Source organism: Crinia signifera, chromosome 6 (genome assembly GCF_055691185.1).
Source record: "Crinia signifera chromosome 6, ASM5569118v1, whole genome shotgun sequence".
NCBI lineage: Eukaryota > Metazoa > Chordata > Amphibia > Anura > Myobatrachidae > Crinia > Crinia signifera.
In genome coordinates this window covers 173,952,041-173,968,716 of record NC_139222.1, presented here as the reverse complement: position 1 = coordinate 173,968,716, position 16,676 = coordinate 173,952,041, and the positions used below count along the sequence as shown (strand labels likewise).

The 16,676-nt window shown below is 37.5% G+C and overlaps 1 protein-coding gene across 1 annotated transcript in view; it reads left to right on the top strand.

Annotated features, from left to right (window-relative positions):
• Positions 1-16,676, top strand: part of LOC146009678 (uncharacterized) — a 72,957-nt gene that overhangs the window by 47,854 nt on the left and 8,427 nt on the right. Inside the window, exons 39-60 of the mRNA XM_083150135.1 lie at positions 5,180-5,396; positions 5,486-5,629; positions 5,891-6,047; positions 6,760-6,787; positions 7,884-7,995; positions 8,811-8,903; positions 9,342-9,405; positions 9,494-9,592; positions 10,395-10,498; positions 10,598-10,736; positions 12,549-12,667; positions 12,767-12,916; positions 13,030-13,200; positions 13,978-14,299; positions 14,417-14,484; positions 14,572-14,659; positions 14,736-14,853; positions 15,205-15,328; positions 15,438-15,574; positions 15,663-15,918; positions 16,020-16,262; positions 16,457-16,633. Coding sequence (XP_083006261.1) covers positions 5,180-5,396; positions 5,486-5,629; positions 5,891-6,047; positions 6,760-6,787; positions 7,884-7,995; positions 8,811-8,903; positions 9,342-9,405; positions 9,494-9,592; positions 10,395-10,498; positions 10,598-10,736; positions 12,549-12,667; positions 12,767-12,916; positions 13,030-13,200; positions 13,978-14,299; positions 14,417-14,484; positions 14,572-14,659; positions 14,736-14,853; positions 15,205-15,328; positions 15,438-15,574; positions 15,663-15,918; positions 16,020-16,262; positions 16,457-16,633 — 3,130 coding nt within the window. The remainder of the gene's footprint in view (positions 1-5,179; positions 5,397-5,485; positions 5,630-5,890; positions 6,048-6,759; positions 6,788-7,883; positions 7,996-8,810; positions 8,904-9,341; positions 9,406-9,493; positions 9,593-10,394; positions 10,499-10,597; positions 10,737-12,548; positions 12,668-12,766; positions 12,917-13,029; positions 13,201-13,977; positions 14,300-14,416; positions 14,485-14,571; positions 14,660-14,735; positions 14,854-15,204; positions 15,329-15,437; positions 15,575-15,662; positions 15,919-16,019; positions 16,263-16,456; positions 16,634-16,676) is intronic.

The following is a 16,676-nucleotide window of genomic DNA, read 5'->3' as shown; positions in this document are numbered from 1 at the left end:
GGGCTGCCTGCTCGCTGTCACTGCTTGCAAGGTCAGTATTTAACTGACCCCCTGCATGCGCCTGTTTTCCCTCGTTAGGTTTTTGCAGCAGTGGGGAAACAGCGTGTGCGGCCGCCAGAACAGCGAGGCTCGCAGCTAAATGCAGCGGGCTCCCTGCAATAGCCGCAAACCTCGTTGTTTGGGGGAATCCTCGCCGTCCTCTGACAGCGAGGATTCCCAGGGAATAGAGAATAGGGTGAGCGGCCGGCACAGGGGTTAAGTGGGAAGGGTCGCTTGTTTTCGGCGATCCCCACAGTTTAATCCTCTCACTGAATATGGGCCTAAATGGGGAGACAGGAGTGATATTTTTAAATAAGGGATATTTTATTTATTCCATGGTACAAAATATTATTATTATTATTATTATTATTATTATTATTATTATTATTATTATTATCTATATATGTCTAGTGTCTGATTGTGTGTCTCCGAAACACTGCCATCTGTTGGCAGCGAGTGAAACTACATCTCTTTCTCTCTCACACATGCACAAACACAGACGCAATCACTAGGTAGCAGACTAGCTTTCGAAGCATTTGCTTACTAGTGTTTAATACATCCAGGTTGGCAAAATGTACTTCTCAGGTACGCTATGAAATAGATCTTTATAGCTGCACAAAACTTTATGACTACAAACTTATTATTTAGCATTTAATGTATTTCCAGATAAAAAATGTATTATGTGCTCTGTAACTATTACTATTTTCTGCACTGAAAGCATGTACCAGTGTAACACCAGTTTACTTAAAGCATCTGGTGTGAATACATGGTGTACATAATTGAAGTCACTTATATGATAAATGTTAAGGAGCATATGCAATATGGTCCAAGTTCTCCAGAGGTGCAGGATACTTGCTGATCTCTGCTTCTTTTGTTTTAAGAGGCAATCAGTGCAAGGCATGGCTTTGCCTTGTAAATGATTTCCACTTTAGAAACTTTCTGGGATCCTGCACCCACGGCAAATTCGTACCCAATTACATATGGCCCCAGAAGTTCTAATATTGATGTGTAAAGTTGGTCAATGTGACTGAGCCATTTACCATTGTTTGGAGACATCTTTGCAGTGTTGGTTATAAGGATCTCCTAACTTAGGGGGTTATTCTGTTTCGCTCGGAAAGGCACAATCACTCTCTAATGGACAAAACCATATGCAGTTGGGGCAGATGTAACATGTGCAGAGAGAGTTAGCTTTGGGAGGGGTTTGTACTTCAAACTGATATCTATATTGCAGTGTAAAAATACAGCAGCCAGTATTTACCCTGCACAGAAACAATAAAACACCCAAATGTAACTCACTCTGCACATCAGCCCCACCTGCAGTGCATATGGTTTTGCCCATTAGAGAGTGATTGTGCCTTTCCGAGTTAATCAGAATAACCCCCTTAGAACATGGAGAGGAGGAATTGTACAAAAAAATAAACCCTATAGGAAACAGGTACCTCTAGTTCAATATAAATGTACTACATATGCACAGAAATGTATATGACCATATAAAAAGAATATATGAATCTGGTTTCACCTCAAGCACCTTTTACTGTCATACTTTACGCCACAAATATTCAGCGGATTGTTATCCCACAAACAGGCACACATTAGTACAGATACACAGGATAAACTTGACCAGTCCTCAAGCAGCAGTGCACATACTGGAAGAGATGAACACAAAATACTGGGACAGCAAATCAAACTGCAGTTCTGCACCTTGGGGGAACTCTTGGTCCCACTGCCGAGGATGAGATAATCCAAGATAGAGAGATTAAGGAGTGAAACGGGATAGAGATGGGAGTAAGAGAGAGAGGGTATTGAAAAAGGTAGAGAGATGAAAAGAAGGGCTAGACAGAAATGAAAAGAAAGGAGATAGAGGGCATAGGGAGGGAGGGAGGAAGTAGAAGGAAGAGAGTAGAAAAATACACTGAAAGAGAGCACAGGTTAGAGAGAGTGAATTCAAGGAAAGTGAGCAAGAAAGAGAAAAGGGAGTAGATAAGAGAGTCTGTATTAATATTCTAATTCCTATTTCACTGCACTGGCCATGTTTTCATTTTTTTTTCTTTGAGTTTTTTTATTTTGGTTTGTCATCTTAAATATACTATTACTAGGTGGTCCGTGGGAAAATATTGCATGTGAATAAAATACAACTAATTTTATAGCTGCAGTTCTAAATGAACAATTCCTCAGAAGCAGAGAACTTAATCTTTAAAATGGTACCTCATTTTGGTTAAGTATGAAGGGAGAAAAAGGGATCAACACCAAAAATCCCCTTTTAGAAATAATATATATGATAGAAATCAACTGATGATATCATTATTGGCTAAGCATATCATAGACTTAATGAAAGACTTTGCTGTGCTCTTCATCAAGATTTACAGAAAAAAGTTTAATATGCATAACCATCAAGTCCCTTCATGATACATATCTATCTATCTGTCTGTCTATCTATCTATCTATCTATCTATCTATCTATCTATCTATCTATCTATCTATCTATAAACTATTGACCTGTCTCTTATCTACTTTAAATGATGTTGTTCTAATTAAACTGTAATGCTTCTACCACTTAATATATATCTTGAGTTAATGTGTAAAGTAATGTTAGTAATATAAGCATATTTGCAGTTGTTGCTGGGAATTACCATTGCAGCCGGTGTGTAAAGTCTCCCACTGAATGGATTCTGTACTGACTTCAGTGCTGCTTTCGTTGCCCTCTCCTGTTTCAGGGGCTGTCTATCTAGGATGCTGTAACACAGACTAACATCAAATCCCTGCAAAATGTTTTGACCATATGGCTGTGTGTAAACTGACAGCCAATTATATCCTACCCATCCTAAACAGACGGGAAATCATAGCCTCAACACATTTTTACAGCTGTGGTCGAGTTTGATTTTCCAAATATAGAGATTGAATTTGCTGTGTTAGCAATTGTGTGAATATAAAAGTACTTGGCTTGAAGGTAACACCTATCCTTCACTGGCTCTGCATCTGGAGGTAAGCGTGTATCACAGGTCCCAGAATGCCACTGAGACAACAGACCTGTGTGGATGTACTCCTGGATTATAGAAATGCTCCTGGCAGCCAATTTTGTCACAGTGCAATAGGTCGTGGAATACTCATTTTTGGGAATTACATTTTTTAATAATAACATCAAAATTAGATAAAAGAAATCCTGGAACTTTGTTTAATGATTACCAGATATATGGGCTTGAAGCCAAATCTGGTGCAGATGGGTAAAATATGGTACCTCTAAAGATGAATAAGTTCTTGTTATCTTGCTCATAGCAAGCAACCAACAAGATTACTCTTAGATGAATGAGTAAAAATCTGATTGGCTACTTCCATGAATGCATCTGTATTGAAAGGCTCCAACCTTTTAAAATGAATGGAGGTGTTTATTCTACATCCACTATATGACTGCAAACTTATGGCTGGGGGCAGCACAAATAATGGAGGTGCTCAAGCACCCACAGAGCTGTCTCATTTGTCTGTATGGAGCTATTTTTTCTTATGTGCTCCTAGTACACTACCTATAACTGTGTGTATGACATTTCCAGCCAAATGTAAATAGCCTAGATAGGGTTTTTTAAAGGGGCAGTCATTTACAAGGCAAACCCATGCATTGCAAATGACTGCCCCTTTAAAAAAAAATCCAAGTTCAGCCAGTATCCCACAAGGCCGCCATACTTGGAGGCTTTTTACATTTGGGCGATCTAGTTGTAATCTTGTAAATTTGCATTTTCACAAAAAAAAAAGGATTTATTTGAATATTAAAGTATTTTCCTCCGTATCATAAATGGCGATAGCATAGGAGGACATCTGGTTTTACTTATATATGCAAAAAGTAGCTTCTCCCTACTTGCATAGGGAAGATATTGCAGGAGAGCACCAGATATGGCCACTAACAGCCAAATGTTATCATTGCCTGCGGGGCTAGGTATTGAGTAGAAGTCTTATCTCAGGTAAAGGGTATCCTCTCCCTGTGCTACTATACTGTATTGGGCTAAAATACCAGTATACCATGACATTAAATAAGCTCCATTTGTCTGTCATTTTCTTTATTCTCTACTCTGCAATTACGCAAAGACCACTTACTCTTAAATGATTTAATTAGCAATACAGAAATAGCATAGATAGAATGAAGATCCAGCTGTCAGGCCTCAGCACCTAAAATTAGCTCCCAACAGGAAAAAAAAAGTCCTTACTGAATATTAAGACCCTAGTCTGGATATGTTTTCTAAACTCTACTCGCTTTTGTAAAGTGATTATATTCATGTATTGTAAGACAATCTATGTGATGAAGTTTTTAGCCCCCTGGAAGATTAAAGTAAGAATCTGTACTCATGTATCTTGTTTCTCTTCAGCTTCTTTTTCTTGACATTTTCTTGGCTTCATTTTTACATCTTGAAGGAGGACTAGAGGTGAGTGACTAGTCTAGAGTAAAATTATTTATTATGAAATTGTACTGTACAATAAGGCATAAGACAGCAATATTCATTGCAAAATGAATGTACAGTAAGATCATTAAAGAGTGTCTCTGTCATAAGCAAAGCATTCTATATTTGAAACATTTGCTTGTAGTTTCCCTTTAATTTTGTGTTAGTATATTTAGAAAGATCAAATTAATAGTTGCAGACAGAATGTTTTACAGAACTTTTTAGTGTCTTCTGAGAATCTCAGAGCAGTAGCTCCCAAGCACGGGGCCTGGTTTTGACTGCTACTGGCCATGAGGGGGGGATGCAATAGAGTGTGAGAACCAGGAAGTTCTCAATTATTGTTAAAGCGCCAATCAGTTACATGGCAAAATAAGGTTGTTTTTGCTCTATATCTGATATCTGATTTAAATCTTCTACAAACTCTTTCAATTGCTGGTTCTTGCACTTACATCCCCCCGTGAGGTATAGACTAATGATAGTCAAGAATATCAATATTATACACAAGTTAAAAGAAAATGTATGCATATTTTTGTATATACACAGTACGATCCTGTATTGATTTAGAATATCAATATGGGACTCTGATTGTTGCCATACTAATAATTCTCATAACATTAAGTTGACAGGATTAGTTTCAGTAGGATTGAAAGATCATGCCACTGAGGATAGGTGTCCTTTAATGTCACTTATTAACAGCCATTTTCCTTTGTTCACAGAAAATCAGCAATCATGAGTAGTGACGCTGAGATGGCCATTTTTGGGGTCGCAGCCCCTTTCCTCCGAAAATCAGAGAAAGAGAGGATTGAGGCACAAAATCGCCCCTTTGATGCCAAAACATCTTATTTTGTGATTGACCAAAAGGAAATGTATGTAAAGGGATCCATCACAGCTAGAGAGGGGGGCAAAGTAACCGTAAAGAAGGAAGACAACACCGTGAGTTTACAATTGGAATGAATGCTTTTCTTAAAAGGATTTACAGAGCATTAGCATCTTATCATAAAGTACATCCCTGTTATTTCCAGACTGTAACAGTGAAAGAAGATGAAGTTTTCCCCATGAACCCACCCAAGTATGATAAAATTGAAGACATGGCGATGATGACCCATTTGAATGAACCAGCTGTCCTGTATAACCTCAAAGAGCGTTATGCAGCCTGGATGATCTACGTAAGTTCATATGCACTTTAAATGTACAATATATAACAGGTCTATCATAAATATATTCCTAAATTTACAAGGTACCCTGAAGTTGTTATATAAGCTTATTTTTTTTATTATTATTATTTATTGCCATTAAATCAATTCTTTCCAATTGCAACAGCAATATTTCCTCTACTGTTATGATACTTTCTTTATTGTCTTATGTCTGTATTACTGGGTCAAAATAGAGCACAGCTCTCTAAATGATGCATGATTTGTATCTCACAGACCTACTCTGGCCTCTTTTGTGCCACAGTCAACCCTTATAAGTGGCTGCCTGTGTACAACCCCGAGGTGGTGGCTGGATACAGAGGGAAGAAGCGTCAGGAGGCCCCACCACACATCTTCTCCATCTCTGATAATGCCTATCAGGCCATGTTAACTGGTGAGTTTACCCAAGTGTTAATACAGTATGTATTATGTCATGCATAATACAGCAATAAGCTTCAGAACACTTGGCGACAATGATTAACAACATACAAAACAGCAATGAAGTATAGCTGAATCTATTGGTATCATAAAGTCACCTAGGCCAGCACATATAGTTTGCAGGGAAATTATTTACCAAAGCTGGGTACACGGTGACATATCGGGCACATTGTCCAATGTGTACCCATGTTTGCATGCTCACATGGTTCATTTGCCAGGTTGTCCTGTTGGATGTCCCGTGTAGCCAATAGGATGACTCAGCAAATAAGGAATTGAATGATATATTGCATTATAAATCATTCAGTGCGCACAGCATGGCAGATCTATTGTTTGATCAGTTATGATATTGGCTGGGTGCAAGCATTGTCCAGTGTGTACCCAGCTTGAATTGCAATCTTATTAGTAAGTGACTATTTTTTTTGCATATATATATATATATTTATATATATTTAGATTAATACATTTTACTTTTCTGTAAAGAGGTAAAATTCGTCTAAACATATACCAATAATTAAAGAAAAAAAAATCTAATTATAAAAAAAGTCTGTGTAGTGTCACCTTAGTATTTTATTCAACTAAAAAATATTTATTATGGTGGGAACTGTCCTGAGAACTTTATTGTCGTAGGGTATTATTTAATATGAAATATTCAATTTTTTTATATTTAGATCGGGAAAACCAGTCTATATTGATCACGTGAGTAAAACAACCATATTCACAAAATGCTTATAAATCTCTATTAAGAAGTGTCATATGCTGTAATATTCAACTGGGAGGCAATAGTTATTGACAGATATTGCCTATTCGTCTGTGGGTGTGGGTATTCCCAGACCACAGTAATAGACCCTAATTGTGGCCAAATTATTCAGGTTCTTCACTAGTGGATTCATTTTGTCCAGTCTGGCTACATGTATGTATGTAGACATAGTGGGAAATGATCCCCTAACCTGGCTCACATCTTCAGGAGGCAACTGAAATAGCCTCAATCCTCAAGCCATATTCAAATTACCATTATGCCCATATTTTTATAAATAAATAATAATAATTACATTTATATAGTGCTCTTTCTGGAATAGATCACAAGATGCTTAACAGATAAAAGGAACATACTACATTATATAATATAAAAACAATAAACACAATATAGTTTAGCTTTGCATGAAGTACGGAAATTATGGAGATACTACAAAGGGTGTTGGTATGGCATTGGTGGGATAATTTGTGTAAGGTAACAGTATTCTGTCATGTTGTATACTAAAAGTGTTGAATATATAGCGTTATCTGTGTATGAGATGTGATTATTGGATAGGGGACAGTTTAGAAAGCCAATATTTGTATGATAAATATAAATACAGGCATAGGGGGGTACTCAATTCCGGGTCCTGACTGTCGGGATGTCCTGACAGTCAGAACCCTGGTTCGTTTTCAGTCTGCTCATCGGTTTATCGGCAGACGGGATGTCCCGCCTTCCTATCTGCAAAAAAGGGGTGTGTCTGTGAAAACAGCTATGGGTTGTCAAGATCTGGCTTTTGTCTCGACAATCCACGGCTGTTTTCAGCAAAACAGCCCGACTGCTTTTAAAGTTGTGTAAACTGTGGCTTCAATGCTGTCGGGAAAGACAGTATTGAATAGGAGCCCACCACTATTTCCCCCATCAGAAAAAGCGGCGGGGATTGAATACCTTCCATAGTGGGAAAGCAAATTAAAATTCAGTTATATGAATTAATCAGATTGAACAGAAAATAAAAATGTACCTCTGGAATACAAGGCTAATGTATTCTATGTGTCCCAGGGGAGAGTCTGGTGCCGGGAAGACTGTGAACACGAAACGTGTCATCCAGTACTTTGCTACAATTGCAGCTATTGGTGATAAGAAGAAAGAGCAAGCTCCTGGAAAGATTCAGGTGAGTGTTAAAACTATTTACTACACCCTGATTAAGGCAGTATATATAGCTGTGTGAACCATACTAACATAATTTAAGTTCATTTTTTGTTTGGGATAAAACAATAAGATATTATTTATCCAATCTTACCAAAATTTCAGATCTAGTGGGTCTTCTGATGTCTCTTAAGGTGCCCATACAAGTTACAATTATTGTATAAAATATCGCATCTCATCGCATTGCATAGGTTTTGCAATGCAATGAGATGAGATGTAGCACAAAAAGTATGTGAAGCATATATATATATATATATACTGTACAACTCAACTCTAACACAAATGCAAATATACATTTATACTAGTATAAGTGTTGTTCATATTACTAGAGACACATACTGTATTGTAATTTTAGTCTTTATAAGACGAATAAACAAGGGAAAAGATCCTAATTTAGATACTTTAATGGAGGCAAGGTAGATTATTCATCATATCCCTACATTTTGTAACCTTCCTTGCAGTTTAACCCATTGAGTGCCAATGATGCTGTAAGAGATGTGCAAAATATCCTCTAAAAATGCCAGGGCCGTAGTCAAGTTATTGCTGGCAAATGATCTGAAGTCAATTAATTCAAATTTGGTTAAATATTGCAAGCCAATAAAACAGTTGCTGTGGGTGAGGCTGCCATTTTTAACAGATATTTTGCACATCTCTCACAGCAACTTTGGCACTCAAGTCCTGTTTTGCTATATATTATATTCAAATAAAGTCTAAAATGTACGATAAGTAAATATTTATCAACCTGTCATGAGTCATAAGTTGTATTTTAAAACATTTTAGGGCAATCTGGAGGATCAAATTATCTCTGCCAACCCTTTGCTGGAGGCCTTTGGCAATGCCAAGACTGTCAGGAATGACAATTCCTCACGTTTTGTAAGTTTTTCTATATTTTTGGGCAGACAAATGGGTTTTGCGGAACATGTTAGCAGCATTGAATGAGTTACCTATATGAATCTTATTATGAATGAACTTATGAATGAGTTTTATTGACAAATGTTCTTTATTATTATTATTATTATTCATTGCTTATTGCTAATTTATTGTTGTCTTTCATTGGGTGTGGGGTCAGTTGTACATGGAACATTAATATCCAGGTGAGGCTCCAGATGTGGGGCCGTAGCACAGTTCAAAATTCAAATACTGCCATTCCAGATTGACTCACTAGCAGTAGGTGTGGCTCTCCTATTTGAATTTTGGATTGTGCTGCAGTCACACCTCTGGAGCTGCCACTGTTAGTATCTCACTTTTTGAGAGCACAATGTCATCTCCTAAACAGCAATACAACAGTAATACATCTTGTATGACATTTAGGGGAAATTCATCAGAATCCATTTTGGCACAACAGGAAAACTTTCCTCAGCTGATATTGAAACATGTAAGTTTAAAGAGTGATTAAGCTAAGTGTTAAGCCATATGAAGGAACTCTGAATTCCAATCATGAACACTTTTCTTGATTGTTTTAGATCTTCTGGAAAAATCCAGAGTAACATTCCAGCTGTCTGCAGAAAGGAGCTACCACATCTTCTATCAGATCATGTCCAACAAGAGGCCAGAGCTTATTGGTAACTCATTATTTTAAGGATTTTCCCCACAATACTTAAGCCTTGTAAAGAGTTAAAAGGCTGTAATTGTGTTACCCATAATGTGCATAATCGCACATTGGTTAGCATTGCACTTGGGATATGTTCTGACCCAGGGTAAAAATTCTTACAAATTGCATGTTTTACCTATGTCTGTGTCATTTACAGACATCATCTAAATACTGTACATATTGGTAGGTTAGTTGGCTTCTGACTAAATTAGTCCTGATACTAGTATGTACTATGCAAAGTGAGAAAGCTCTCTGTGTTAAGTGTCATTCCCTATATTGTATAGAGGTCACTAGACTTAGTGTCCTTTAAATAATGGGGAAGTAGGACAGCATGATTTTTTTATTATATGAATTACGTATAGTATAACAATGTATATACTGTATTTCCTTTCTGTGCAAAAGACACACAACACAAAGACATACAACACAAACTTGGATATGTTAACATCTTTGTCCATACATTGGGGCAGAGGTATTAAGTCTAGTGAAGAGATAAAGTGGAGATAAAGTGGAAGGTGATAATGCACCAGCCAATCAGCTGTGTTTGAAACATGGCAGTTAGTTGGCTGGTGTGTTATCTCCTTTCACTTTCTCCACCTTATTTCTGCACCAGGCTTAATACATCTGCCCCATTATTACAAGTGCCTTCACTACTTACTGTTTGTGTATTCCCCAGGTCTAAAGTAGCCCTTCCCTCAAAGTATTTATGGAATAACCCATTATATTGGAAGAATTTTCCTATATCAAATTTTCCCATTCTATTTTTCCTCTAGACATGCTTTTGATTACAACTAATCCATATGACTTCCCTTTTGTGAGCCAAGGAGAGATTACTGTGGCCAGCATTGATGACCAAGAGGAACTGATGGCTACAGATGTACGTTCATAAAACTGGAATACTTTTTTTTCACGTACACACTGTTTTTAAAGGTGGTAGTGGAATTATGTTACTAAGTTGCTCTGTTTGTGATTACAGAGTGCCATTGACATCCTGGGTTTCAATGCAGATGAGAAGGTCGGTATCTACAAAATGACCGGTGCTGTAATGCACTATGGTAACATGAAGTTCAAGCAGAAGCAAAGAGAGGAGCAGGCTGAGCCTGATGGCACAGAAGGTGAGTAAGGGTTCCTGTGGCATATTTAAGGGTCACCTTGTTGATATATACATTAAATATACCACATATTTGAGGTGAGTAACGCCTCCTAGCTATATCATAATATTATAACACCAATCATTGATTCATTCATCGTTTTCATACATTTACAGGGCAGGATGTATCATGTATTGTTTTTTCTATGCAATACATCTTATCTTATAGCACACTGGGCCTGATTCAGATAGGATCCCATATGATAAGCTGCTTGCTGCAGACTATGATATGTGATCCTTAAGAAGTGCAAATGCAGGACAAGGTACATACCTCCTTGGCCTGGCCCTCCTGAAAATGGGGGCAACAAGCCCCATTTTACTAAAACGGCAGCCACTTCACACTTGGCCCTTCCTGCAAATGCCTGTCTGTCAATCATCTGTGATCGTAGGAGCCATCCTATGCATGCTCATAATAAAAACACCGCCATAATGTGGGTTAAATCACTTATGCGATCAAACCTGAATTATTCCCACATATGAGCTGTCCCTTGTGAAGAAAGAACTTCTTGGCCCAGGAGACCTTATGCACATGCAATAGATGGCATCGCCTATTGGGCACAATTAGGGTGGCAAATCCTGTGACTGGGATTGGCTGGATCCTAGGATTTTGTGAAAAAATCACCGGGATATCAATCCCAGGATTGGTGTTTGCAATCCTAGGATTTCAGTATTGGTAGTGCATGCACAGTTGGTGTTTAAATGCCAGGCAGTGCTGAGCAGCAACCTCCCATCCTCACCCATCTACAGTCTTCAGCAGAGCCTGGAAGCTGTCCTCCCATGATCATCCAGCCATGATCACCCACCCGAGTATTCAGGGAGCCAGACTAGACAGATGCTAAATAATGACACAAGTGGAGGCTGGTACTCGGGATGGGCTGCTGTAGGGGGGAGATAAATTGCTAAAAATCTGTCAGGGGCAGCTGTAGGTAGGAGAGAGAGAGATAGGTAAGACTGGGGGAAAGAGAAATAAGTAGGAGAGAAACAGTGAGAGAGAAGGACTGAGTGATAAGGGGAGAGACATATGGATGCAGTCCTGCTGCTGCCTGCCATTGCCACAATTTTGGCACAGAATTGGCATCCCTATGCACAAGATCTGGAAAGTTTTGCTTTCTGGATCTTGACGCATACCAGCACTTCTCAGCCCCATAAAATTCTATAGGGACTGCAGTGTCAGCGGTTAACAGCTCATATAACTGATATCCACTGTTATACACCTTATTACATATTGGGATAATTGCAAACCTCCATAAATGTCAGTATTTGGAGGTTTGACCCCTATTTTGGAGTTTAGTGCATCCCACCCCATATTGAGTTATTTAAAGGAATTCAAGGATTCCATTTGCAGACTAACAATGATAAATACAGCCTAAATAATATAAAAAAAAAATCAACTGTCTATAAGAACATTTAAAATATAATTCATAAAAAGTAAAAAGTCTATTGCTCTTTTCAACACGTTTACAAATAAAGAAATATGTGCCAATAGTTGCTGAAAATAATTAAATGTTATTTGTATGTTTTATATTAGCATACTGTGCTCTTCTACATGTATTTTACTGCAATGTTATAAAAAAATATCAAATGAGGTTTGTGATTTATGTAAAGCAGCATTAGATGGAATGATTGTTGTGGACGACATTCACACAAATAGCAAAGTCCAGCTGTTAATTGCACATATTGACTACCATACTTGCAGTTAATAGATGCAATACTGTGGATGGAGATTAAATATCTTTAATAGCTGCTTTATTTATTAATTATTTCACCTGTTTCACAGTTGCTGACAAATGCGCCTATCTGATGGGTCTCAACTCCGCTGATCTTCTCAAGGCCTTGTGCTACCCTAGAGTCAAAGTCGGAAATGAGTATGTGACCAAAGGTCAAACTGTCCAGCAGGTAAATATCTTTCTTGGTTGTATTACAGGATGTTTTAATGTAAAGTTAATGTAAGTTATGCTTTAACAAAATAATAACAATGTTATATCTTCTGCAAAGGTTAATAACAATGTTGGGGCCTTAGGCAAGTCCGTCTATGAGAAAATGTTCTTGTGGATGGTCATCCGTATTAACCAGCAGCTGGACACTAAGCAGCCAAGACAGCACTATATTGGTGTACTGGATATTGCTGGCTTTGAGATCTTTGATGTAAGTAACATACAGTACTTTAACTTATATTGTGAAATATGACGTGTTTTATGACATGTGCATCCTTTACATTTATGTAACTTTAATCGGGTACATTGCCTTTTTGTGGACAGTATAACAGCTTAGAACAACTTTGTATCAACTTCACCAATGAGAAACTGCAACAGTTCTTCAACCATCACATGTTTGTACTGGAGCAAGAGGAGTATAAGAAGGAAGGAATTGAGTGGGAGTTCATTGACTTCGGCATGGACTTGGCTGCCTGCATTGAGCTAATTGAGAAGGTACAGTATACATTATGGCACTGATGCAAAGTACAGTCATTAAATTAGCCTCAAATGTGGCTACTTTACGTTTTTGTTATAAATATCTAAACGGGCGACTACCACAACACAGGTGCAGGAATCCCAACATCAATGGAGATGCCAACAATGGAATCCGGACAGCTGGCATCCCAATTATAACCCTAACCCTAACCCTTTGGGAGGTGGAGGGTTAGGCACTAATAGGGATGGTAAGTGTTAGGCTGTAGGGGGAGGAGGGTTTGGCATCAGATAGGGAGAGTTAGGGGGGTAGGGAGAGAGGGTGCTGTAAGTATTCTTACCATCCCGTTCCGGATTCTAATCACCATATTGCTGTCTTCTGACCAACAGCATCCTGAATTCCGCTCTTCCATATGTATTTCTGCAGGATGTATATCAAAAAGGCTTTTTAATAAAATGAGCAGTACACTGGTAGAATTGCCTCACCTAAACTATGCAGTGTTTTCTATACTGCCCTCAAATAAGCAATATAGCTCAATATCATGTCATACTATTGAACTAAGAGTTGGCAATTTTCCTGACAGTGATAAATATGTTAATACAAAGTTAATATATTAGATTTACATCAAGTGTGTGTTTGTTTCATGAGTTTAGAAACTGACTATACTGTATATGTAATGACAAAATACATAATTGTAAAATGTATGTAAACATACAATAATGTAGTAATGATACTGTTCAAAATTTCATCACACTACTATGAATATTAAGAATTAATAACTGCTTTTCTGTGATCAGCCAATGGGCATCTTCTCCATCCTTGAAGAGGAGTGCATGTTCCCCAAGGCAACAGACACTTCATTCAAGAACAAGCTGTATGACCAACATCTCGGCAAGTCCAACAACTTCCAGAAACCTAAACCTGGTAAAGGAAAGGCCGAGGCCCACTTCTCTCTGGTCCACTATGCTGGGACAGTAGATTACAACATCACTGGCTGGCTTGAAAAGAACAAGGATCCACTGAATGAAACCGTTATTGGGCTCTACCAGAAGTCTTCAGTGAAGCTTTTGTCTTTCCTCTATTCTTCCTATGCTGCTACAGATGCAGGTATTATATTCAGTAGACAAACCATAAAATCTTCATTGTAAATTAAGCTACAGTCATAACAGTCACACATATAATACAATTGCTAAATTTCCATATAAAATATACTAAATATAATTTGTTCTTTGGTAGATGCTGCAAGCAAGAAGGGTGCAAAGAAGAAGGGTTCCTCCTTCCAGACTGTGTCTGCTCTATTTAGGGTAAATGTAGTTGTCTTTCATGCCAAAATGTACATATCTTAATGTATTTTCTTGTATGTATCCATACTTATAATTATATATGTACAGGAAAATCTGAACAAGCTGATGAGCAACTTAAGAAGCACTCATCCCCACTTTGTACGTTGTCTGATCCCCAATGAAACAAAGACCCCAGGTAAGTAAACTAAACTATTTTAACTTTTAGTCACGAGAAAGTCTAGTTTAAATGGCTAATAAATTTGTATCTTTAGGTACTATGGACCATCATCTGGTCATGCACCAGCTCCGTTGTAATGGTGTACTTGAAGGCATCAGGATTTGCAGGAAAGGATTTCCCAGCAGAATCATTTATGGTGACTTCAAACAAAGGTATGGGTCACTTACTCCAACTCCTCTATAAATGTGCACCTTTTAGGTATTAGAGTTAATGTATGTCATGATTTTCTACCAATCTATTCCAAATTTCTGTAAAATAGCTAATCAGTTATTCAGTTTAACTGCTTCTAGGACCTCTATTCTAATAATATGCTTTTATTTACATCGATAACCATAACCATGATCACAAGCCTTTTAGAAACTTTGCATATTCTATGCACTATACTAGAAAAATGTAACCATGAAACGTAAATCTTATACAATTTATTTTGGAAATGAACAAATTATTTTTAGTGTAATAGGTTTAAAAACATATTTTCTTTTTCTTTTTTAAATTTGTTTCAGATACAAGATTCTAAATGCAAGTGCAATCCCTGAAGGCCAGTTTATTGACAGTAAGAAGGCTTCAGAGAAACTTCTTGGTTCTATCGATGTTGACCATACACAGTACAAGTTTGGACACACCAAGGTATAGTACATAATCAAAGGATAGCTGGGATACCACATTTTGTTTTAATTTATCTAAACCAGCCACTTAAGTTGTTACCATTAGGTAAATACATTGTATTATTGTTAAGGTGTTCTTCAAAGCTGGTCTGTTGGGTACCCTTGAAGAGATGCGAGATGACAAGCTTGCAATGTTGATTACTCGTACTCAGGCTATGTGCAGAGGATATCTCATGAGAGTTGAGTTTAGGAAGATGATGGAAAGGAGGTGCAGTATTTTTTTTACATTTTAAAAGAGCTACAAAATATCCCGTAGTTGCTAGAAATGTAACAGATCTAAATATGTTCTAATTTAGGGAGTCTATCTTCTGCATTCAATACAATGTTCGCTCATTCATGAATGTTAAACATTGGCCATGGATGAAACTGTACTTCAAGATCAAGCCTCTACTGAAGAGTGCTGAATCTGAAAAAGAGATGGCCAACATGAAGGAGGAGTTTGAGAAGACAAAGGAAGCTCTGGCAAAGTCAGAAGCAAAGAGAAAACAGCTGGAAGAAAAGATGGTCTCCATTCTTCAGGAGAAGAATGATCTGCAGCTTCAAGTCACATCTGTAAGTGTGGTCCTTATAAACATACTATAATTTCTGAAACATGAAACGCAAAATATGAGTGATTCAGTATCATTAACATATATAATAAATGTATTTTACAGGAATCTGAGGGCCTGGCAGATGCAGAGGAAAGATGTGAAGGTCTCATCAAAGCCAAGATTCAGCTGGAAGCTAAAATTAAGGAGTTTAATGAGAGACTAGAAGATGAAGAAGAATCAAATGCTGAGCTAACAGCTAAGAAGAGGAAGCTGGAGGATGAGTGCTCTGAATTGAAAAAAGACATTGATGATCTTGAGCTGACTTTGGCCAAAGTAGAAAAGGAAAAACATGCAACAGAAAACAAGGTATTTTACTTATATGCAAGATATAATTTGTTGATATGTTTATTAAGTTACACTTAATAAATTAATCATATCAATTAGATTAGATTAACTAGCATTGTGCTGATACAAACTTACCAAATGTACAGTATCTTTCTGTGTCAGTGACATTAAATATACAGTACTACATGATATCGTTTCACACACATATAATATAGGTTAAAAATCTTACGGAAGAGATGGCTGTGCTTGATGAAAATATAGCCAAACTGACCAAGGAGAAGAAAGCTCTACAAGAAGCCCATCAGCAAACCTTGGATGATCTGCAAGCTGAGGAAGACAAAGTCAACACCTTAACCAAAGCAAAGACTAAGCTTGAACAGCAAGTAGATGATGTGAGTAGAATAAAGACAAGTATTATAAAAAAAACTTTAATTG